This window comes from Chelmon rostratus, chromosome 21 (assembly GCF_017976325.1).
Source record: "Chelmon rostratus isolate fCheRos1 chromosome 21, fCheRos1.pri, whole genome shotgun sequence".
Lineage (NCBI taxonomy): Eukaryota > Metazoa > Chordata > Actinopteri > Chaetodontiformes > Chaetodontidae > Chelmon > Chelmon rostratus.
In genome coordinates, this window is record NC_055678.1 from 14604703 (window position 1) to 14628218 (window position 23516).

General features: G+C 46.1%; 1 protein-coding gene across 1 annotated transcript in view; it reads left to right on the forward strand.

Annotated features, from left to right (window-relative positions):
• The window catches only part of bahcc1b (BAH domain and coiled-coil containing 1b), a 54348-nt gene extending 36720 nt beyond the window's left edge, over window positions 1-17628 (forward strand). The window contains exons 12-28 of the mRNA XM_041962688.1: window positions 1937-2103; window positions 2893-3029; window positions 3322-3426; window positions 5994-6072; window positions 6226-6412; window positions 6510-6677; window positions 7830-8000; window positions 8498-8742; window positions 10575-10746; window positions 10965-11082; window positions 11670-11745; window positions 11863-11971; window positions 12064-12180; window positions 12285-12422; window positions 13166-14607; window positions 15521-15757; window positions 16319-17628. Of these exons, the coding sequence (XP_041818622.1) occupies window positions 1937-2103; window positions 2893-3029; window positions 3322-3426; window positions 5994-6072; window positions 6226-6412; window positions 6510-6677; window positions 7830-8000; window positions 8498-8742; window positions 10575-10746; window positions 10965-11082; window positions 11670-11745; window positions 11863-11971; window positions 12064-12180; window positions 12285-12422; window positions 13166-14607; window positions 15521-15757; window positions 16319-16528 (3878 nt within the window). The 3' untranslated portion in view covers window positions 16529-17628. The remainder of the gene's footprint in view (window positions 1-1936; window positions 2104-2892; window positions 3030-3321; window positions 3427-5993; window positions 6073-6225; window positions 6413-6509; window positions 6678-7829; window positions 8001-8497; window positions 8743-10574; window positions 10747-10964; window positions 11083-11669; window positions 11746-11862; window positions 11972-12063; window positions 12181-12284; window positions 12423-13165; window positions 14608-15520; window positions 15758-16318) is intronic.
• The last annotated feature ends 5888 nt before the right edge of the window (window positions 17629-23516 follow it).

The following is a 23516-nucleotide window of genomic DNA, read 5'->3' on the forward strand; positions in this document are numbered from 1 at the left end:
TTTTCCCCCTCACCTGCTTCTTCTTTTCTCTTTTTTCTTTTTTTTATTAAACCAATGTAATCTTGTGTGTAAATCCTGCCTCTGCAAGCCTTGTTGACGGAATTAATAAGTGTAAAAATCATAAGTCGCTCTGCAGCTGTTGTGCATGTGTATGTGTGTGAGAGATACGGCGTGTGTGAGTGTGCATTTGTTTACATGTGTGTGCACGTGGTTAGCATGCGTAATAGGTGTGAAATCAATAAGTCCTGTCGTGGCGTGGAAAACGCTCTCCAAATTGCAACACATTTATTTAAAACCCGCTCTGGCCTTGCTGCATGGAATGTTATTAATACCGCTGATGGCGTTTTTGTCATCCTGAATGTGTTTGGGAGATGAAACCGATCCCAGACAGATGCATTTATGCCGCTCCTTGACGCGGAAGGATATCTCAGCCGTTCTCTGGAGATCGCAATTACAGATTAAGGAATCAAGAGAGACTTTCCCCTCCAGTATAAATTAGCACCATTACTTCTATTTACACATAGGAAGAGGAGCTGTTTGTGTCATCGTTTCCTTTATTCCTTCACATTTCCTTTATATTGAAATTTCAGCTCAATAAACTTCCTTAATGGCCTCTATTGATGACTAGACCCATATCAACTGTAATGGTTTTTAATTTTCCTCCACTGTTTTTGTTTTTCCCCTTGAAATCCCCTGCGCCGCCTCTTATTACACCCCTCAGCCCCCTTTAGGGACACAGTATGGGGTTATTACTGTGCAGAGATGCGTGTGTGAGTGTGTGGCATACTGTGGGCGGAAGGTATCTATCGATTGTGGCCATCCTCCAGGATGCCAAACTAGGCGTGGTGATGTCAGCGGTGATGTCATCCTGTCAGGGTAATCGGAGCGTGCCATTGGCTCGGAGGTCTGACAGATGAGATGGCATTGACCTCTGCGAGCCGGGACAGGACAAAGCCGCATCCCTCAGCTCCTTCGCTCTGTCTCTCTCTGTCTGTGAGGACTTACCTGTCGTTCTCACATCGGTTTGTTCTTTCCCATCGTGCGCTCTCTCTTTTTCTTATATCACACTTCACAGATAAAAACTCCATCCTTTCTGTCCTCCTCTCTTCTCTGTTTACCGCCTTTCTGTGTCCATCTCCCACTCACACACACACACACTCACAGGTTTTAATAATGTCAGATGTCAGTGAATAGGCCTTGCAGCTCCAGTGCACAGACTGTGAGTGATCCAGTAAAACCTCTCCTCTCTTCCTCTCTCCTTTCCTGTCCTCTTCTCTCCTGGAAGGGGAAATTGGATTCTGTCCATGTCCATAATGAGGAGATGTAGGAGAATAAATAGATAGCTCAATAAACACTTTGCTTCTTATTGCTTCTCCTCCCCCTTCCTCCCCATCCCCTCCCTCCCTTCTCCTCACCGCGTTGCACTCCTCCCCTTCCCTCCTGCCCGCCGTTCTCCCCCTCTCCCTCTCCCTCACACACTCATGCAGTTTGCCCGTGTCTGCGCAGCTCAGCGAAAATGTTGTAGGTGCATGTGTGTATTCAGAATGAGTGGGTTTTATTTGCATAGGTTTGTGTGTGTGTTTACATGTGTGTGTGTGTGTGTGTGTGTGTGTGTGTGGATTGTCTCATGAATATTCTGTTTCATCTGCTGGTGCTGTGACAATGACAGAGTTAATGACAGTGACAGATGTAGAGATCGTTCTCTACTTCTCCCCCTTGTGTGTGTGTGTGTGTGTGTGTGTGTGTGTACGATTAAGCAGGAACACCAGTAAACATCAATAAACTACACAGCTAATATCATAAATATCACCACTTTTCAAGGCATGGTTTCATCGTTCCAGAAATAAATCCGTTCAGCGCACAACATGTTTTATAATACCGTGTCAGCCGCTATGTGATGTAGCAATCTAAATCGAAACAATCCGTCTCTGTGCAGGTGAAGACATGCTGACCTTTGACCTCCACAGTCTGGCGACGCTGGCGGCCGCCCGTGCACTGGAGATGGGGGGAGGGGTTGCGGACGCAGGGGCGGGCCAGCAGTGTCCAATCAGGAAGAGGCTCAACCTGCGCAGGAAGTGCAGCTGGACGCCTCGCCACGAGCCGGTGAGGCTTCACTGGATGCATATTTTGTGTTTATGCATGCAAACATAAATCATTGATGCTGAAAATGTGGGTTGAACACTGGACGCACACCTCATTTGTTTTTTTGTCTCGGCTTGAAAAACTGTTAAAGCCCAAACATGATACAGCAAGTGGGTTGTTTTGCATTTTTACATTTGAGGATTTTATCAGACTCTTTTCTCTAAAGGAAAAGAAATAATCTATCTATTGGCCATCGTTAGTGATGCAAATATGAACCTCAAAATGATCCAGAGTTTTTCATGCAAACAGTGTAGTGTATGCTACGGTGTGCTGAGCAATAAAAGAGGTAAGTGAGATTTGTCCAGAAATTAAAAGATGAACATTTTTACAAAATGTGATTTTAGTGAGCAAGAAATATTTAAAGCTGGTTACAGCAAATATTTTATGTCATTTCATTTTTAAAAACTTACTTTTAAAATATCTACATCTACAATTGATTAAATAACTACAGAAAATCGCTAAAACGAATGTTTTATTTTACTTTTGTTTACACCAGCTACCACAAATATCCCACAAATATTTGACAAATCTCCCAGAAGCCTGAAGCTGCTGGTCGAGATACATAAACTGCTGTGGCGACTGAACTTGTGAGCTTCTGGTTACAGGAAAATCCATCCCATCATCAAGCTGGCTACTTCACATATCCAGTGACTGTTGAACCCAGTTTGTGTTCAGCATTAAAATGCCCCTGCTTTGTGTTTGTGCGTGTGTGTGTGTATCCATGTGTGTGTGTGTGTGTGTGTGTGTCAGGTGTGCCCAGTGAAGGGCTCCATGGAGACGATGGGAGGGGAGGAGCTGGCCATGCGTGTCCAGCTGGCTGAGCTACAGCGCCGCTACAAAGAGAAACAGAGGGAACTGGCCAAGCTACAGAGGAAACACGACCACCAGTGAGCAGAGACAACACACACACACACACACACACACACACACACACACACACACATCCTTTTTGTCTAGATTGAGTCGTGCACTCCAACTTTCACAATTCTGCTGTCATGCTGCATCCTCCTGATTTATCAGGACTTGCTGCCTGCTCATACCTAATGCAGTTTGACCTGTAACCGATACAAGTTTCCTCCTGATTTCTCCTGCTGTCCGGACCACATCTTTGATCTCTCTCTCCCTCTCCCTTTCTCTCCCTCCTTCTCCTCCTCCTTTTTCTTGTCTTCCTCGCCGCAGGAAAGAGGAGACGTCTCGTAGCCCTGCCCGCCGGGGGCCCGGCCGCCCCCGCAAACGCAAGTCCACCCCCGGCCAAGCTGCTGCAGAGAGCTCCAAAAGACTCAGGTCAGTCCTCTGATATTGCGTCAGTATAATCAGTGTGATTGGCAAGCCCAGCTCATTCATCCTGATTTCTGTTTGTGTTTTTAGTGAAAGGCACGGTTGATTTTCAAGAAGTTCTTCTTCAGCTGAATTGATTCAAATGCTCTATAGCTGATGATTTGCTTGATTGGGCACTGGAAGGAGCTGCTCGCACACACACGCACACAGACACACACGCACGCACACACACACACACACACACACTCAAAGGGTTACGTGATGGGAGCTTTAAGCTGGGTGTGATTTTTAAATGAGAGAAGGTAATGGAGATGAGGCCTTCATTAATCATCATTAATCACTTTTAATCATATTTATCACTTGCATTGATTATGTCCCGATTTCCTTGCGAACCTCAAGCATATATTAATGCAGCCGGACAAAGTCCTGATGTACAGTTATTACAGTGATAAACGACTCAACACCACCCCCACCCACTGCAACACACACATTATTTAACACCTTAGATGTGCACACTTTCATCCGGACACACATTCCTGCACAAGCTGGAAACACACACTCACACACAGCTAGCGTAATGATAAATGTGTTTTCTCATGCTGCCCCACCTCTGTTAGCATGTGCACCCCTCGCCTTGATAAAATGATTAGAGAAACTCAAGGTTTGTCACGGTTACCATGATTAGAAAGCGCTAATGAAAATGACAATGAAAGGCTTTAGTCATACAAGCCGGTGCGCCACACACACACACACGCCTGCACACACACATTTGCACGGAACTTGTTTAATTAGTAGCGCTGGTCGCTACGTGCCTGTGCAGCATTTCTGTTGTTATTAATAAGCGTTGTATAATTTGTTTATGCTTTCATCTTCTCGTGAGAGTTGTGGGTTGAAATGAAACAGCAAGAGAGTGAGAGGTAGAGAGGAATAGTAAGCACACTCCGCTCCCAATAAACACATATAAACTACATGGCAAAAGTATGTGGACACCTGAGCGTCTGTATTTGATTGTTGAACATTCCAATTCCATTAATGTACTGCAGAACTAACCCTTGGGCAAGCTTTCCTGAATAATCTGGCAGCAGGGATGTGTTCCCATTCAGCCACGGGAGTGTTAAGGCCGCAGTATACCTGAACCAAACTAGCTTGGATGATGTGTCATGCATCCACACCCTAAGGCAAGAGTGCTTATAGCTGTTCTGAAAAGCCACATTAAGGCAAGGTGAATGGCTCATATTGATACAACAGCGCACGCTTTCGGACACTCTCCTTGAAGGCACGCATGCAAAAAAGTGATGGAAGTAACTGTGTGAAAAGTGAAAAGGAGAGCTTTTTTCTTACCTCCGCCCTGTCGGACTGTCTGAATAAATGTCGGTTGTCGGAAGAGTCGGATGTGGCCCTCGCAATTCCGGCATCTGGAAGGTGTTGAGGAAAGGCGGCCTCAGCTGCCGTTCGCAATCTGAAAAGAGCTTTGTTTAAACCAAACTGATGCCTTAAGGCCAGAGTCGGCATTCCAGTTCATAATCACTGTTCATAATTATCCATTTATGTGCCTGGCTTTGTGCACGAGGCCCATTGTGATATTGAACTAGGAAAGGGCTTTCCCCAAAGTGTGCAAGTACTTAAACAAATACTTTTTGGCCTCATACTCAAGTGTACAGAATGCACATGCACACTCACCGTGGCGTTGATGAGGACGTGACATGAGGTAAACTTTGAGGCTTAGAAGCTCAGACAGGTCAGAGGTGAACAGTGAGGGATTGCAACAGACAGATGGGGTCTGGATGATTGGACAAACAGATCATTCAGATTTTTTTTTGATAATTTTTTAGATAGATAGGTCTTTTCCTTTCCTCTCTTTTTTTCCTCTCCTCGTCTCTCATGGGAGCGGAGATGCTGAGAGCCAAACCTTCCCTCTGCGGGAATATAGGATTCACCTGCCTCAGACACCAGCTGCTATCAGAGTGCAGTGTGTGTGTGTGTGTGTGTGTGTGTGTGTGTGTGTGTGTGAGTGTGTGTGTGTGTGCTGGCTGCCTGTGGTGTGAGAGAGCATGCATACAATGAAGGAATGGCAGAGAGAGAGAAAGAGAGGTAGGGAGGAGTAGTGTTCAATAGAGGTTAGTGTTTATCGATCGAGCCCTGAAGCTCCGGTCAACGGACAGACTCCCCCGAGACTGCTTCATCTCTCCCTCTGTCTCTTTCCCTTCCCCCTCAACTATTCTCCTCCCCCCTCTGCCTCTTCTCCACTCTCCTTCACACCAGATAATTCTCATCCTTTCATGTGGTGAGTTTCATATTCGCACGGCTGCTGAATATTTCTGTGTTTGCCGTCAAACTTTGCAGACGGTCAGCAGAGCCTGTCTCTTACCTCATCAAAGTTATGAGACAGAGAGGAAGAGTGGGAGTGAGACAATGAATGAACCCAGCAGAGGGGGGAGGTGCAACTAGAGAGAGGAGAGCAGAGAGGCAGTGTCACAGAGAAAAATCATGCTTGAAAGTGTGAAATCAGATTGTTTCTGTGATCCGTTTTATCCATGATGGAGTCTCATTTATGTGTTTTTTTTGTTTTCCAGGGCCGGGCTGAATTTACTGGAGGAAAAAGCCAGGAAGAAAATGTCCAATCACGGCTTCAACAGCCTCAGCGCTGCACAGGTGGGTCCCTCAGCGGTCTCTCTGGGTTCATCCGCACACACTGACAACCACTTCCCGCCGCTAATGTTTTTTTTCTATCCTGGATATTTCAATTAGTGGAGAGAAATTAGTCAATAATTAGCTCTTCTGCCCCCCCACCCCCACCGTCTGCAGATGAAAGCTCGCTGCAAGCACAGAGGTCGGCCCACCGCCCTGAGCTCCAGGCTGGCCAGGCGGGTGACCCATCTGAAGCAGAAAGCTGCGGCCCAGCGTGGTGCACCGTCAGCAGGCATGCTGCACTGCAGAGGGAGCCCGGATGAGGAAGACACCTCCAAGAGTCACTGCAGACAAGGAAGAAAAGGTGGGCATAAAGGATAGGGGGAGCGTATATGCAGACACTTGTTGCCCATTAAGCAGCACAATTAAAACCCTCAAACCCCCTGTTGTTGATCAATCAGACCTGCAGCAGGACTGGGCAGCTGGTCAAACTGCAAAGAGGAAGAGGGGTCGAAAGCCCAAAGTGCTGATGGGCGTCAACCCAAACAGACCTCACAACAAGGACGGCCGGGCCTCTGAGAAGCAGGACGTTAGGGAAGAGAAGAGTGACAGCGAGAGCTCGGAGCACGGTGAGTTACAGTACCCATCGCACATTAAGATTTTCCTAGTATGTAGTCCACAGCCAAACACAGGTCCTGCAGATGATCACTTGGCCATAGAGAAAATGTGGAATAACGTCAAAATAATTGTTTTCTTTTTCTTATTGTACTTGTTTTATAAAAAAAGAAACGTTCAGATGGTCCATCAGTGCTGGTGCAGCTACAAAGCCCCCATGTGATTTGCGAGCTAGAGCTAACAGGCTCTTATACATATGAGTCAAGCTGATTTGGCTGATGGCTCAAAGGACATTGACCAGACATTGTGAGATTTCGCTATGAGAGTGCGTCTGTGTGTGTGAACATGAAGCGTCTGAGAGTGAGATGTCTGCCGTCATCAGGGGGGCCTCCTCTCACTTCCCAGCTCGTCTGTCAAACCGTTAAAACCGTTAACGACTTGCCACAGGCATGCAACACAGCCACCCCTGCCCTCAACGCCATACGGTAACGTGAGCCCACTCTGGCCCCGTTCAGAATGTCACACCCCGGTCCTCCCCTCTCATCTTCACCCCCCCTCAACCTTGTGAAAAGTCCCTCTTTGGAGGCTCGACTTGAGGAGAAACAATGACGACTGTCTGATATGAAACTAACAAAACTCGTGGATAGAAGGCTAGAATCTGACTGACCTTTGTGGCCTTGATGGCATGGAGAAGTAGTGGTTGAATGTGTGTGTGTATGTGTGTGTGTGTGTGTGTGTGACTGAGGCAAAGTGTTGAAGAGAACACCATGTAAGTGACAAGTGTGTCAGAGACGTGTCGACACCTGACACGACCCCCCCCCGGTCATCGACACACAGCTGCCAATAACAATCTGCGTTTGTGTGTGTGTGCATGCAGCACTGCAAGATTAACTTTGAATCACTGCAGTTCAGGATGAAGCAGTGCATTATTGTGCAGCTATTAAGTTTGATCAATCAATGGCTGCATTTCACTTATCTAACTTTTGTATTTACAATGATGGAAGTTTAGCCACAAGCTTGTGAAGTGACCTTCAGGTGCTAGAGGATTATTGAAAGCTTGCTGTCAATACATCTCATCAAGTGAGCCCCTGACTTTAGTTAACAGTGTTTACATTTAGCTCACCCGAAGCTTTCCGACTGATCGCATTGATGTTGTGATTCCGCAGAGGAGGAGGAGGACGGCAGCTACGACAGTGAAGATGGAGCCGGTGACATCAAGATTAGCTCATCCTCTAAAGACGCTCCTGCAAACCCTGCCGGGATTGTGCCTTTTTCATCGCAGCCCTCCAAGCTGCAAGCAAACCAGAAAGCCAGGAGTAGGAGACCAGGGCCTCCTGGTGAGACCTTTATAGAAGTCTTTATATATGTTGCTGCCATATAAAACTGTGCTGCTTTGTGGGGTTTTCAGTTGTTGACTGAAAATGAGGGATAACATGATGTGCCTGGGGTTTAGAGGAAAGTTTCAAAATCTTCAAGGATTAACTTGGAAATGTGCGGTAGCTCAGCTAAAAACAAGGCTGATTTCAGGTTGGAGATGCAAGGTTTTATGGATGCTTTGCTCACAACCTTTAGTGTTTTCTTACAGTCTTTCAGAGAGACGCATTTCCTCAGAAAACAATTGTCATGTTAGTGATGTTGATTTGATAGCCAAGCAATTTCATCTCATCCAGAACAATCTAATTGCTCAGAAAAGTCTGCTCCAAGAACAGGAAAAGAGAAACATCTACATTTCTCGCCTCTTTTTACACACAATCTCTGTATCTAATATCAGATATTGACATTTTTGTGATGTATCTTCCAGCTCTAATTTCCATGATGACTCCTCCATTCTCAGGTATGGGGAGCATGCCCAGTGCAGATCAGAGGAGAGCGCCCAGAAGGCCGACGCTTTCCAACTCGGAAAGGGGGCGTCGAGATAACCAGGGGACTAAAAAATCATACCTGCCCAGCTGGGGTGTGTTGTCAGTGGGCTGCAGCTTTGGAGATGGCCGGGGGAACCGCGGAGCTCTGGCAGAAGCAAACAGGGCCAGCAAGGAAGCCGTTATAAGGAGCTCAGCAGGGCAAGACATTCTGGGAAAGGTAGGACAGTGTTGGGTGGCTACTTGTAAAATTATCATGACACACTATTCAACCAAGTAAATTACTCCCTGACAGCATTGCATTGCAGTTCCCTCCTCAGCTGCCTCAACCTTTGCACTTTACCTGCTGATCACGTTTATCAGTCGCTGCTGAAGAATTGCACTCTTCGGTTATTAGAACATGCACAAAATAAATTTCGCCAATTTGAGCTAAACGTATAAAGAACATTGACAACATTTGAGCTTAACATCAGGGGCTGGAGGTGGTGCAACTAAATGCTCCTCCAAAGTTCAACATCCATTTCAGGGGCAGGAGGCGTGTGCTCTGCAGGTATTTTGTTTCCCCTGATCATTCACACAGGAGTGCATGGGAGAGGGAATTGAGAAGGGAAAGGTGAGATGCATTAGCCAATTTTAGAGGCATGACAGAAAGGCTATATAATCACTGTCACAATAAATTACACCTGTCACAGACTAGTAAGAAATGTAATTACATTACTTTTGAAATGTGTTAATGAGCAAAGCGGGACGTGCTGTTTTTTTTCACACAACAAACCAAACAGCGGTCATGACGGGGGTCAGGTTTAAACGGTGGCTGACTGGGAATGCAATTAAAAGAGGAAAGGTGACTCAGAAAAGGGCACTCCCTTTGGCCTTCTGCTGCATGCACAAAAAGAGAGACGCAAGGGGGAATTTGGAAAAGCCCTCACCTCAAGTTGGCTCCTTCCTCGCTGAAGTGAGCCACACCCAGCCAGGAAGTTTGAAAATCCTGCAGAGTACAATTAAGACTACTTACCAATAACTTTAACTCTCTTACAGGGAGGTATGTAGCATCAGCTGTAAATCAGTCACTTTGACAAATATACCATTTGCTCACACTATAGGTTTGTGTTTGCACACCTGCCTGCTGTGTTGACACCCCATTGGCCTGTTGTATTCGTGCAGGGACACCCACATTCATTTTAATGAGAAGTGCCCCGAGGTTGCTTTTGTCTTTGAGTCATTGTGAGGGAATGTCCAAAAACACATAACTCCAAACCAAACACAGAAGTATAAAGATAATCATTGGCCACAACCCTACACACACCCATGCATGCCTACACACAAACACACACACACACCACCAGCACTAAAGAGAAATAATCACCCATGCCCTCTGGTGACGAAACTTCTGTCACTAAAATATATGGTCTCCTGATGTGGAAAAAACTCCAAGAGACAGCACATGCACGTACACACACACACACACACACACACACACACACACACACACACACAGTCTCTCATACACTGAATATTATGGTCTTTTCTTTGGAAATCCTAAATACAAGCAGAAACCTGTTGGGTGAGCTGACTTTCCATCATCAGTCATCAGTCATCTGTGGATAGACTAGCCTAAACCGGTCTGAAGATGGATAGCATCTGATGTGTGTGTGTGTGTGTGCGTGTGTGTGCGCTCGTGCGTGTGTGTGTATCTTAAGGTGAGAATGTAAATTAGGGTTCAAGCTTCTATATTAGCAGGCGTCTGACCGGCTGACGTGTCCTTGGGCAATAAACTAAAGTCTTACCAGTTCAAGAGCTGCAGTTATCAATGACTGTGACCTCTGACCTCAGAGGCAGAAAAAAATCCTGCAGGCTTAATTGAAGTATCTCATTACAAGAGGCCTGCGGATGCTTTTCACTGATGGATTCACCACATCAGTCAAATCAACCTGGAAAAGACTTGATTCAGTCACCTGCAGATCCTGTTCACTGTTTTTGTTTGGGCATCTAATGAAGTCATACCGTATCCTGCTTTCTGCCCACTGATGTCATATCCTGTTTCTCGTCCAGGCCAAGGGCCACGCAGTGAGCCGGCTACTGCAGAGCTTTGCTGCCGACGACGGCTTTCGGTTGGACGAGGAAAGCAGCTTCTCCGAGGGCGAGGAGGAGGAAGAGGAAGAGGAGGAGGCGAAGGAGAAAATGTTGATCCACCTCCCTCCCAACATGCCTTGCAGAATACCCGGTAGGCATAAACAGTGACACATCGTTCATAATTACACACATGCAGGTTTTAAAAGCATGTTGGATCTTTTTCACACATGCATACACACCACTTTCTCTGCCTTTCTGTCCTTGCTTTTCACATCACATAGCAATTATTCAGCACACTCACAAATTATGTATATCTCCCCCTTTATCTTCTCCATCCATCCATCTTTCTACCACGCCCACCGTCCGCAGCCCTGCCAAACTGTGTGTTGAGTAAAGAGATGTTGGTAGACGGGCTGAAGATCCTGATCTCCAAGGAGGACGAGCTGCTGTACGCTGCCTGCGTTCAAACGCTGGACCTGCCTGACATGTAAGGCCCTGCTGCCTCACACCACACACAAACAGAGTCCAGGGTTTCCCACAGTGTTTTATAGCAGAGGTGGGCTTAAAAACTCAACACCCCTTTAGGAAATAAAACATTAACCTTTCAGGGAAAAGAGCAGAGTGGCTATTTCACACAGGAACTGCCATGTATGACCACTGTTTCATCTATTGATCCCAAGACGAGAAGCATCAAAATCTGAGTGGATAACCACCTCGGCTAAACACCTTCCTGGGGGAAACCCTGGAGTTAAGTACTAAAAAGACATATTGCAACAAGAGTGTTGTCTGATTTACAAAAGAGCTGAAAACTTAGCTTCGCACTAGCTAAATGCCTGGCAGCTGTGAGAATCTTGACAAACAAGAAGTCTAGACGACTACAAAGCCAAGACACACAGCAGTGGCAGCCAACACAGCTGCCAGTGAAAAAAAAAACACAGCACACTTGTCGATTTTTCAAAAGACAGCCTTGAATCTAACAGTGAAAATTGTGCTGAAATTCTAACTTGCAAATTAAAATACGTTTTTGAGGAATTTAATGTGTAATTTATTGCTCTTTCCTTTTTATCCTCTTAGATTCAGCGTTGTCATCGAGGGGGAACGAGGGAATCGCCCCCGGATCTACTCACTGGAACAGCTACTGCAGGAAGCTGTGAGTTTCACTCTTGAGGCTCCACAGCATCTATTATATTGTGTGTTGTGCGGCGCTGGGTAGCTTTAACTGAATCGCCACATGCATTATACAGAGAATTGTGTTATTTTTTTCCAGGTGTTGGACGTGCGGCCCCAGACCGAGGCCATCCTGACTGCAGGGACGCGAGTGTGTGCCTACTGGAGCGAGCGCTCTCGATGTCTTTACCCCGGATACGTCCATAGAGGTGAGCGAGACACACCGGCAGCCTCACTCTGCGCACCTACGCTGGTGCGTTCCCAGCAACTCATGCCCTCCGTCCTGTGTGTTGTGCTTTAGGAGGTCCAGGTGAGGAGGAGAAGGAGGGGAGCGTGATGGTGGAGTTTGACGACGGGGACAGAGGAAGGATCTCCCTCGCAAACATCAGACTCCTGCCTCCAGGATACCAAATCCACTGTGAGTATGGCTTTAAAATGAGGGATGTGAGGAAAGAGAGAAAGAACACAGAATGAATGAATGGAAGAAAAATACTCCACCATTTACCATCTCTTCTGTGTCAGGTGCGGAACCCTCTCCAGCGCTTCTTATCTCACCTGGTCGCCGCGGCCGGCGAAGCTCCGCCCAGGAGAAGAAAGACACACCCACAGAAAACACAGCCAATGAGGACCCAGCGGGGAGGCCCCTAGAGAAAAGACCAGGTGAGGCATCCTCTATCCCTTGTATTTAGCGCTTTTCCACTCCTTCAACAAACACATTTGTTTTATTAGGTTTGCCCATGTGGAAGGTCATTTTTAATCAACTATCATACAGTCTTAAGTTACAACATGTAAAACACACTGGCTATCTATTTGATAAGATGGTCTGAGGAATCCACTCAGGGACTGAACATGACTCACACAACGAAGCATTAATATATGCTGTCTGAGAAGCACTGGCCTAACTTGTAAATACATTCACACACAGACACACAGGCCTTCAGGCCGTACTGAAATCCCCCAAACAAAGCCTCGTTTACAGCTCCAACTGTCAGGCAATTATCAGATGCCTGTGAGTCAGAGGAAAGAGAGCCTTGAGTGGTGGTATAGAAAGGCAAAGACTCGTAAATCGAAATTCTTCGTTTGCCGCCTGTTATTTACCCTCTGCATGATCACATTAATCATGGCTTTATGAACCCGGTGTGCTTCGTGTGGTTAGGCAACATACATGTAAGTCATCATGACCTCAGGATGACAGTAAAGCTGGAGGGAGGGACAGGTTTACCAGGTTTGTTGCGACTTGATTAATGAATATGTCAAAACTTACCTGGTGAGGTGAAGATCAAAGAGATAAAGATATTAAGTTTCTCTGAAGCTTTCAGCTCCACAATTAATCTCGGTCTACTCTCGAAACCTGTCTGTTCATATTGATAATAACTACTCTCTGCCGCCGGCTTCTCTTCCAGTCGGCAGACCGAAGAAAGTCCACTCAGTGCCTAAGACTGCTGGCACACCGACACCAGTAACAGACACTGCAACCAAAGGCAACGCTTCCTTGTTGAACTGGTCTGTGCCCAGGAAGAGACCGCCGGTTGACTTCTTCCTCTTCAACGGGACTTCCAGGAAGACCCAGAGGAGGATACGAGAACGAGACTTGGGTTTCTTTCATCGGCCCGCCTCCCACCCTCTCGCACCCCCACTGCCTATCAAAGGCATCTTCGGCTCCCCATTTGAAGGTGACTCATTCAGTAGCATTGCCAATGGCTACTCCACATTTGGAAGCTCTTCTGCCGGGCGACCAGTAACCACAGTAGCTTCCATGGGGCTCCGGGACTCCTCCTCCTCTGCGTGCTCTTCAGCTGTCGCCATGGCAATTGCAGCGGGAAGCAGGAAGCCAGTGAGCGAACGCGACAGGAAACAGTTCCTGGTGAAGCTTGACCATGAAGGAGTGACCTCCCCTAAAACAAAGAACAGCAAGGCCCTGCTTCGACTAGGGGGGAGTGCCGGGAGAGGAGGAAAGAGCCTCGCCTCCACAGGAGCACCGCTGCGTTACATCCACCCTGCCCTGCTGGTGAAGGATGGCAAGAAGGGAGGAGGGGAAAGAGACGGCGCTGGGGCCCGTTCGGAGGTTATTCTAAAGGGCGCTCCACCTCTGAGGAAGGATCTGCTGTCAGCAGGACTTGGAGTCCAAGGTGGAGAATACAGTCTGGACTACCCAAGTGACTGCCCTAGCTCTTACTCTGAGCTAGATGAGGATGACGAGGATGATGGTCAAGATGCTGAAGCACGTCGAGGAGGCACGGTGGTCACATCCCACCGCGGTGGTCGTTTCCTCTCTCGCCTCTCCGTCTGCTCCTCCTCATCTTCCTCCTCTTCTTCCTCCTCCGGCTCCATCTCCTCCTCATCCCTCTGCTCCTCGGACAACGACTCCTCTTACTCCTCTGATGAAGAGTCGTCCTCAGTGCTGCTGCGCCGTGCACTGCTCCAGCAGGACAAACACAAGCACAGGCAGAACATGACCTCGGACCTCCTGAGCCCTGACCCCACCACTTCCAGCTCCTCCCCCTCCGCCTCGGCCCCGGCTCACGGCTACGTGGCTAAAGCCAGTATGGCCGTCTCGGGGTCCAAGGCGAGGGCTGACAGAGCAGAAGACAGGAAGGAGTTCTTGTCAAAAGGAAGCATGGTGGCTAACAGTAGCACAGCTAAGACCCAGCTGAAGAGGAAAGAAGGAATTTCTAACAGCCACCATCAGAGCCAAAGCAGTCCTGTGGGCCAGCAGCCAAAACCTCCCTCCAAGGACCCAACAGCAGCTAAGAGACAGAGGATGTCTTCACCTGAGTCCCTGCCTAACATGGCCCCCCTTCTGCCTGGACGCCAGCTCTGGAAATGGTCTGGAAATCCCACACAGGTAGAACACTTTGGGTTGTATTTTAAAATGATCTTTCTAAGAGATGGCTAGTGGTTTGTTGTCTTCCCAGCAGAACTGTTTTTTTTAATAGCCTGTTCGCTTCTCCTCCCTGTACTGCAGAACTTTTTCTCACAATCAAACTTTATGATCTTGCTGATATGGTTTCAAAACTGTTGTCCAGGGTATTGATACCCCAACTTAACCAAACAACTTAAGTAGGTGACTGATTGCTGTTGCAGTCTCTGCGGCGGCACGCCTTGATCACATATAGTAAATGCGGTGATCAAATATGATCTCTCTTGACATTGCTTATTCTGCCTCAGACTTTGTACACATTGGTAACACTGTAAGGCTTACGTGGTGTGGCTAATCTCCGGATTTGCTATCCTGATTATTAAGTCACGATCCTGAGATAACGGAACAAAACCGTTTGAGCAACCGCTGCCACTCTCAGCTTCCACTCTGCCATATTGTTTGCTCTGTAAACACGACTGTATCTGTCGTCTGAGGTGTGCTGACCCTTTGGCGCGTACGTGCCCCAACAAATCAAAAGATGGAGCGGAAATATAGGCGTTACCCATGCTACAATACTGTGATCATAGTTTCAACATGAGTTTCTGTTGTATTGCCTTTTATTGCCAGATTAAATTAGATCAGATTAGATCAGACTTTATTGATCTCACAATGGAGAAATTAAGAGTAAATTACTGGTGTGCCAGCAAACCGACTCCTGTAACACAATTGGATCAGTGTTATGATTGGTGTTAAGCATTGACCCCCTCCCAACAAACACACACACACACATACACATGAAAATCCTAATTCATTTTTGAAATGAGGCTGGTGGTGAAATAAACCCTCCACACGGAATAAATTGACTGAGAGTGCTATTTTTATTCTCTTTCCCCGACAGAGGAGAGGTCTGAAGGGTAAAGCCCGCAAGCTTTTCTACAAGGCCATCGTGCGGGGCAAGGAGACGGTGCGTGTCGGGGACTGTGCTGTGTTCCTGTCACCTGGCCGGCCCCAGCTGCCCTACGTGGGCAGAGTGGAGAGCCTCTGGGAGTCGTGGAGCTCCAGCATGGTGGTCAGGGTCAAGTGGTTCTACCACCCGGAGGAGACTCGCCTGGGGAAGCGACACCGCGATGGCAAGGTAAAGACCAGGGAGTGCGAGCAGAATTTCTAAAGTGGGAATGGTCAAAGTAACAGTCCGTGACATTTTCATATAAATACATTACCACTCTGCTTCTTTTTATTCCCTATTCCCATCTGATATGAATGGTTGAACCTCCATTAGTTCATGAAACTGCTACCATTTGCAGAATACTTAGTGCAAGGTGGGTCTTTCCCTGGAAAAAACTCCGCTGCACAGGAAGTAATGCATTTTGCATCTCTGACACCAGCGATCGTGGTTTGTTTGGGATAAACAGAAATAGTCAGCATGAGCAGCAGCATCATGGCTTAGCAAACATTAAAGACCATCACTTGCAGCAAGTCAAACCTCATCGTGAGACAGCCCACAGTAAAAGACATGACAAAGACGGCATGTGTGGGAAGCGCCGGATGAAAACAGCACCAAAGATAATGCCAACAAAGACATGACAACCTCAACACTTACCACTGTTCTTGTGAAAGCAATTGTAAATGCAACATTTTGACTGTCGGATATACCATCTTGCTGATTTATCAACCATTCTTCCCGTCTCTCTCCCAGAACGCTTTGTATCAGTCGAGCCACGAGGACGAGAACGACGTGCAGACCATCTCCCACCGCTGCCAGGTGCTCAGCAAGGCTGAGTATGATCACCTGATGCGTGAACGTAAACCCGGCAATGCGGTGAACGACCTCTTCTACCTGGCCGGAACCTACGAACCAACCACGGGCCAGCTGATCGGCGCGGACGGCATGGCCATTGTGTCCTAGCACCACCAGCTAGAGAGAAATCCAAATATTGAGCTGAAGTCTGGAGTTGACTGCTTCCAGGATGGTCCTTCAGAACAGAGCAGGGGACAGAGGGAAACCAAGACAAAGAGTTTTTCGGCTCTGCGTATTGGTCCGTCCCTTATAAGAGAAGGAGCTAGCCCACTGGATAAAGCCCGACAGTACTGGCACTTAGAGGAGTCTGGTTTGTTCTGGGAAAAGTCTGATCCATGTCAGATTTAACCTCTTTATCACATGTGGACTTAGGCTCCTTGTTGCAGCGAGAGTCTACAGCCTTCCCTGTGGCTGAAATAACAAAGTATCTCGTCACTGCGACAACATTACTGCAACAAAAGAGCAGGAACCAAGGACATGAGCACTTTGGAGTACATTAGCTTGGATATACTGAGGAGGAAGGGTGGTAGACTTGGCTCTCTGAAACAAAGACTGACTCAGAGAGCAGGAGAGACTGTACGGGAAGGAGAGACTTACTGTAAACCGCATTGGTTTTGCAGGGTTTTAATGGTCTTATACTGGTAGTTTGACGATGACAACGTGATTGGGAGATCCCCCAACAGGACCAAAAAACACTGTAGTTTGGAATCGTGTGTGTAAATGCGTGCATGTGTGTGTGTTTGCAGAGTGGCTGCGATGACCCTGTTAGGCATTTAATGAGCTCTAAGTAAACAGTGCTTCAGCGTGCGCGTGTGTTTGTGCGGTATGTGCACGTGTACACCTGCGCTCATCAAGCGAAGATGCCGACATGACGCGCCGTCGGTATGTCTCTAACTCTCTGAATATTAATCTGTCCAGTGCTTAACGTGCAGAAACATGAAACGATTTCTTCTCCTGTCAAGCCATACACGTCAATACCTCTCTCTCGTATCCTCCTATTCAGGTGCGCAGACACATGTACAGGTGGTTGGATTGTTTATTCGAGCGATGCGTGCATGCTGGTGTGCGTGTGCATGGGCGTGCGTGTGCGCTTTGTACAGCATTATGTATAATACAACATGTTGTAAATAGTATACATATATATTTGTTCTTGTTTTGTTTTTGTTTTTGTTTTCTTTTGCAGAGATTATTTTATTTAGGATTTTTTAGGGTGTGTGTGGGTGGGTTTGGGAGGGTCTGACAGAGGGAGGTTCGTTTCCTTCTCTCTCAATGCACTGAACAGGATCGGAGGCTTGGATTTGGCGACAAACTGTACAACAGATGTGAAGACTTTGTGCTTGTAAGCCCTGCTTTAGGCAAAGGGTGAACATGTTGAAAGGGTGTTTGGGAAATGTTTTTATAAGGAAATCAGAAAAAGGCTCTTTTTAAACATGTGTCCAAATGTTTTTTCTCTTTATTTCACTCTGCTGGGTTTAGAACGTGCATTTCCTGTTGGGAGCTTCTTTTTTGTTTTCTTTTGTTCTGTTTTGTTTTGTTGTTTTTTTTTAACAAATACTGGAAAAGAAACTGAGTTTCTGCTGTTCCCTGATCCTAAAAGAATCTAATTTCTTCTTTATCTATTTTAGCCTGTATTCCTATATAAAATGTAGATATTTATCTGACATCAAAAAGAAACATACCAAAGCACCTGGGAGTTTACGCTTCACAGCATTAGAAGAAAACAATTTTATGAAAAAGACATAAAAACGCTCAATCAAATCTGAATCCGGGACCCCTGCAATCACTGAGGTGTTTTAAGTAGAGTTCCTCTCGTTGTCTGATCGTGTTCATCCAGCGTTGCTATGACAGCCTCTGAGAAACGTTGCAGCAACATTGTCTGCACATTGCCCAGCTGATGCACTTGAGGTCTCTATGGCAACCAGAATGGCATCACGTGACTGTGAAGGACAATCAGAGCCAATCAATGGGACAATGTTGAGAGACAAAAAAACAAGATAAGGATCAAATCACAAATTATGCTTCTTGTCACTTTTATTCCTGCTTTGCCAAAAATGTCTCTGTGTGTGTTTTATGTTTGCTTGTTTTCCTCGTTTATACCATTGTCTTACTGTTTATGCAAGCCTGTGATGACTGTTTGTTGTCAGTGTATAGGTTGTACAGGGGGGGAGAACATGAATGCCTTTTTCTTTTTTTTAGGACATTGACTGACATTTAACAACAATGTTGCTGTTACACTGCAAAGCAAAAGCTTTAAAAGGAACCTAATGTGAAACTCAATTTTAAAATGTTACTTTTATGGGTCTTTAATTGAATTTTTTTTTTTTAAAGCTGTATTTTCTTTAAGAAACACTGGATTCAGTTCTAACCATCACGTTTTGACAGAAGCGACATCATTGTGTTTTTTTTAGACCCACTGGAACCTGCTTTGTACGGTTGAGATAGCCTACTAAAATATATTATGTAATTTCAGTCATTCTTTGGAAATATGACTTAAATATTTCCTCATGTACAAAAGGAAAAAAATATTTATCTTAATTTTATTGCCTTTTTGTGTTTCATTAAAAAAGATTCTTACAAAAAAACTTCATTGTTTTTTTTCCCCCTTTTCTGCTGGGTGTGAGTCCACTGAATACCGCCTTGTGTTCATCAATGCCGATCATTTGTCTGCTGTAGGAAAATGGACCTCAGAAGAAAAGCATGGAAGAATGAGGAGGGGGGGGTGGGAGAAAAACACAAGAGGAGGAAGCAATTTGAAACTGTAGCTGTGGCCGATACAAGGGGAAGAATGGAGGGAGAGAGGGAAACTGTATCTAGTGGTGTTTCACCGGAGATGACGGGCGGGATAAAGTCTCCTCTGGCTGTACAGGTGGGTCAGGTATTCAGAATAATAAAAACGGAACAGGACCATTAAGAGAACAAAGCGAGGGTATCAGCTTCCAGCCTGCAAAGATTTCAAATCCTGACTTTGTGCGTGTGTGTGTGTGTATGTGTGTGTGTGTACATGTACATCCATGAGTGTGAGTACAAAATTGCACCTCGCATGTGCTTATCAGACAAAGTGAGCTGCTCCTGTATACACCAATATAAATCCACCCAGTCTGCATGCACTCCCATGCTTCCGTGGCTTTTCTGCTCACCTCTTTGTGTGTCAGTGTGTGTGTGTGTTTGTGTGTGTGTAATGTGAGTGCTGGGAAGAACAGTTGAGATTATCCCCCGCAGGGTGTGGAGTTTCTGGGACAAAGTGCGCAAAATTTACTGCATTTTATTTGAGACTTCCTGTGAAATATTCACACCTTTTTATCGCACTGTAACCGGAGCCTTTGTGACGCAGCTTATTGCAACATTAAAGTCTGGATGGAGGATTCACCTTTGACCTCAAATTACAGTCCGGTTGCGTCTGTGGCAGGAGGGAGGAGGGCCTCGAGCGCGCCTTGAACGCCGGCCGTAAACTTTATTTTACTCTGAGCTGTGTTTTTAACGTCAGCCCCTCCTTGGCCGTTTTTCCTTTTTCTCCATGGCCAGCCAATCTCTCCCTGCTTAACTTGTCAATACAGGAAAAGTTGACTCACCTTTTTTTTTTTTGTGAATAACTTTGCTAATGGCCCTTGGCCATAGTTTGAAATCACACACACATACAGACATTCAGGCTCTTTTGTCCGGCGGTATGTGTGTGCATGTTTGCTTTCCTTTCCCTTTGTGTTCTGCGCTTTGCTGTTTCGGCAGTTTAACATGCTATTACAAAGATATGAAGCAGTGCGCTTGCCAGTGTCACCACACACACACACACACACACACACACACACACACGCCCACACATTGACTTCTTCGTCACTTTTGGGAACATTACATAGACTTACATTCATTCCCTGCAGACTTACCCTAACCCTAACCCTAACCACAACCACTGACCCAAGCACAAGCTGTCTTCCAATTGTTTTCCAGTTGTCCCCAGTTGAACAAGCCATCCCCAGTTAACTGCTCTTTAGTCTGAAATATGTCCCTGAGAGCAGCCTATGTCGGAAACACAGGCAAATATGCACCTCTTCTGCTCACTGTTGCTCTTTTACATCCTCCTCATTGGCTCCTCAATCAACCAACGCCTTCAAAACACACAGACATTAAGTGCAGTCTTTGACTGCTTATCAGCAGGTTTGCATTGGGCTTATCTGGTTGACATTGTTAAACTACTTTACCCAGAATGCTGTGGGAGATAGGGGCACAAAGGGAGGCTGGGGGTGCCCTCTGGGTTAATGAGAGAGGGCTTTCACGTCGTAAGAGCAAACATGCTGCAAGCTGATTTGTGTGTGTGTGAGTGTGTGTGTGTGTGCGAGTGTGTGTGTGTGAAGGGTCAAGGTGTCAGAGAAAGGTGTGGTAGTTTTTTATTGTGTTTTTTTTCAGTTTTCAGGCAGGGGCTGGTGGATGGGAACACATGTGAAGCGTGTCACCGGTCTGGAGCGATCTCGAGGCGATACATCGTGAGCTGCTCAGTCACTGTGTATGCATGTCCGCATTATTGCATGTGAGTGTGTGTGTCTGTTTTTTTTGAAGGCAGGATGTGTACCTGTGTGTGTGTGTGTGTGTGTGTGTGTGTGTGTGTGTGAGAGAGAGAGAGAGAGAGAGAGTTTGTGTGTGTGAGAGCTTGTGTGTGTGTGTGTGTGTGTTGGGGGGCTTCCAATCCAGAGAAAGCCCTCCATTTAGATATAGCCTGAGCCTGTCACTGAAGTGAATGAATGGCTGTCAGCTGCAACGGGATGCAGCGCATGTGTATGTAGATAGTTTGTATGTGTGTGTTTGTGTACAGGTTTGTGAGTGTGTGTGTGTGTGTGTGTGTGTGTGTGTGTGTGTGTGTGTGTGTGTGTGTGTCAGGTCACTCAGAGTGGGAGTAAGGAGATCAGCAGTCTTCTCTCTCACCTCATCCATCGTTCATATGAGCCTCTGTGAGCTCGCCATGGTATCCATCTTACTGTGTGTGTGTGTGTGTGTGAGTGTGTGTGTGTGTGTGTGTGTGTGTGTGTGTGTGTGTGAGAGAGAGAGAGAGAGAGAGACATTGTATGTCCATATAGCCAGTCTGACTCATTGGTAGTTGTGCAACGTATTCTGTGGCAACAGATGGTAGGCTTACATAAATCATGGATTCTTGGCTGTGTGGAAGTCATGTCCATGTTCTCCTACATTACAACACCAACAAACCTCCAGTGTTCTTTCTATTTCCCCAAATTTTATGACTTGTTTCACTTTCTGGCCCATTTCACAGGCAAAATATTTCCCACAGATAACTGGCCCTTCAAAGATGTTAAGGCAACATTTTCAGCTCTACGATGGAGCATTCTCTACATCAGGCTTCAACAATCATGGACAAATCTTGGGGAACGGCCCTTACCCTGACCCCATAGAAAAACTTCTGTATATCTGCAGTCATGTCTTCCCTAAAATATTTTGTTACAGAGGTGGCTTGACCTACGAGTGTATTTCAGCAGCACAGATGCTACTGAACGATCATAGAAATATTATAGGAATACTAGAGGCAGCAGTGTGTCTCTATGATCCTCGTGTTCTTCCACAACTACATGTTGCTACATGAGCAGTTATAATTTATATTTTAGAAAATATTATGGATCCAAGAAAAAAGCGTATGGAAGGACAGGACTGAGAGAAAAAGGCACAATTACAAATCTGCCTGCTACTTCAGTAGACATTTATTGATTTAGTGGCATCTAGTGGTGAGGTTGCAGATTGCAACTAGAACATGATGGTGCAACATGGTGGATTCTGTGGAAGAGGACCTGCTCTCTCTGTAGATAAAAAGAGCACATTTCCAAGGCAATGAAAACACAACAATTCCTATTTTCAGGTGATTATACACAAACTGAAAGGCTGAATATTGTAAGCCATTTTTGCCATATTCTGCCGACAGATCCACCCACCATGTTACACATACAACAGTCCTTTAATAGTTGCGCCTTTCTGTATAATTTTAATAATTGCATGTCAAAACATATATTATATACGTATATTTGGAACCTTTTTTTTGTATTATTCATGTTGTGCTTTACCTTAAGTCATGGGTAAATGAAGCCAAGCAAAAAGAGGAGCAAGAAGTTAAACAGCGAAGAGGAGAACGGGATAGAGAGGAGCAGGTGGACAGAGGAAGAGCAGGAGATGAGGAGTGTTTTATAGCTGGTACGCTGGCTCGGGGTCATCCAGGGTCAAACTCCCTCCATAACCTCCTAATCCACAGGATTTTAACACGAAAATGCAGAAAAACCATCCCCACCATTTCCTGTCTCCTTAATGCAAGCAAGACACACACACACACACACACACACACACACACACACACACACACACACATCAGGTTGCACATTACTCAGAGCAGCTCCGGTGGTTATCGCTGATGCTGGTATTTGATATTTGGAATAGTGGAGGAGTCTTGGCCAGATCGAGGCTGCCTGCTCTGACAGTCAGAATAGGTCAAACATCCTGTAAAGTCTTAGTGGACACAGCAACCGGAGCCACAGTCACCTGATAGCCGCTGTGTGGGAACGTGTGCGATATTTATGATATGATCTGGATGCAGGGTGGAATTTATATGTGTATTTGTATGCGTGTGTGACACTTGACTGCCAAGCCTGCCGACTCTACCCCAGCGACAGCAGGAGAAAAGATATGTACACTATATTTATATAAAACAAGCAGTGCGAACCCACACACGCACACACACACACCTCAAACCCCGTGTATGTTCTTTCCTCTTGATGTGTTGTCAGCAACACTGCGGGGGTCATCAAAATATCTGTAACTGTACACCTGTCTGGATGTAATTTGTACAGTAAATTAACGTGCAACCTGAACAGTGTGACTGAGGTTTTTATCTCCTCACATGCTCCCGTCGCCGCTTTAAATGCAAATTGATGCAACATTCGTGATGTCAACGAGCAGACACGCAGGTCGCATTTCCTTACATTTCATCAGAATTTTCTCATATTCCACATTAAATGAACTCTGTGACACAAATTCACTCTAACGCTTTATATTGATAGCAATAAGAGCACAGAACCGATTTGCTAATTGCCATCTTTAACGTTACTGGTTTGCT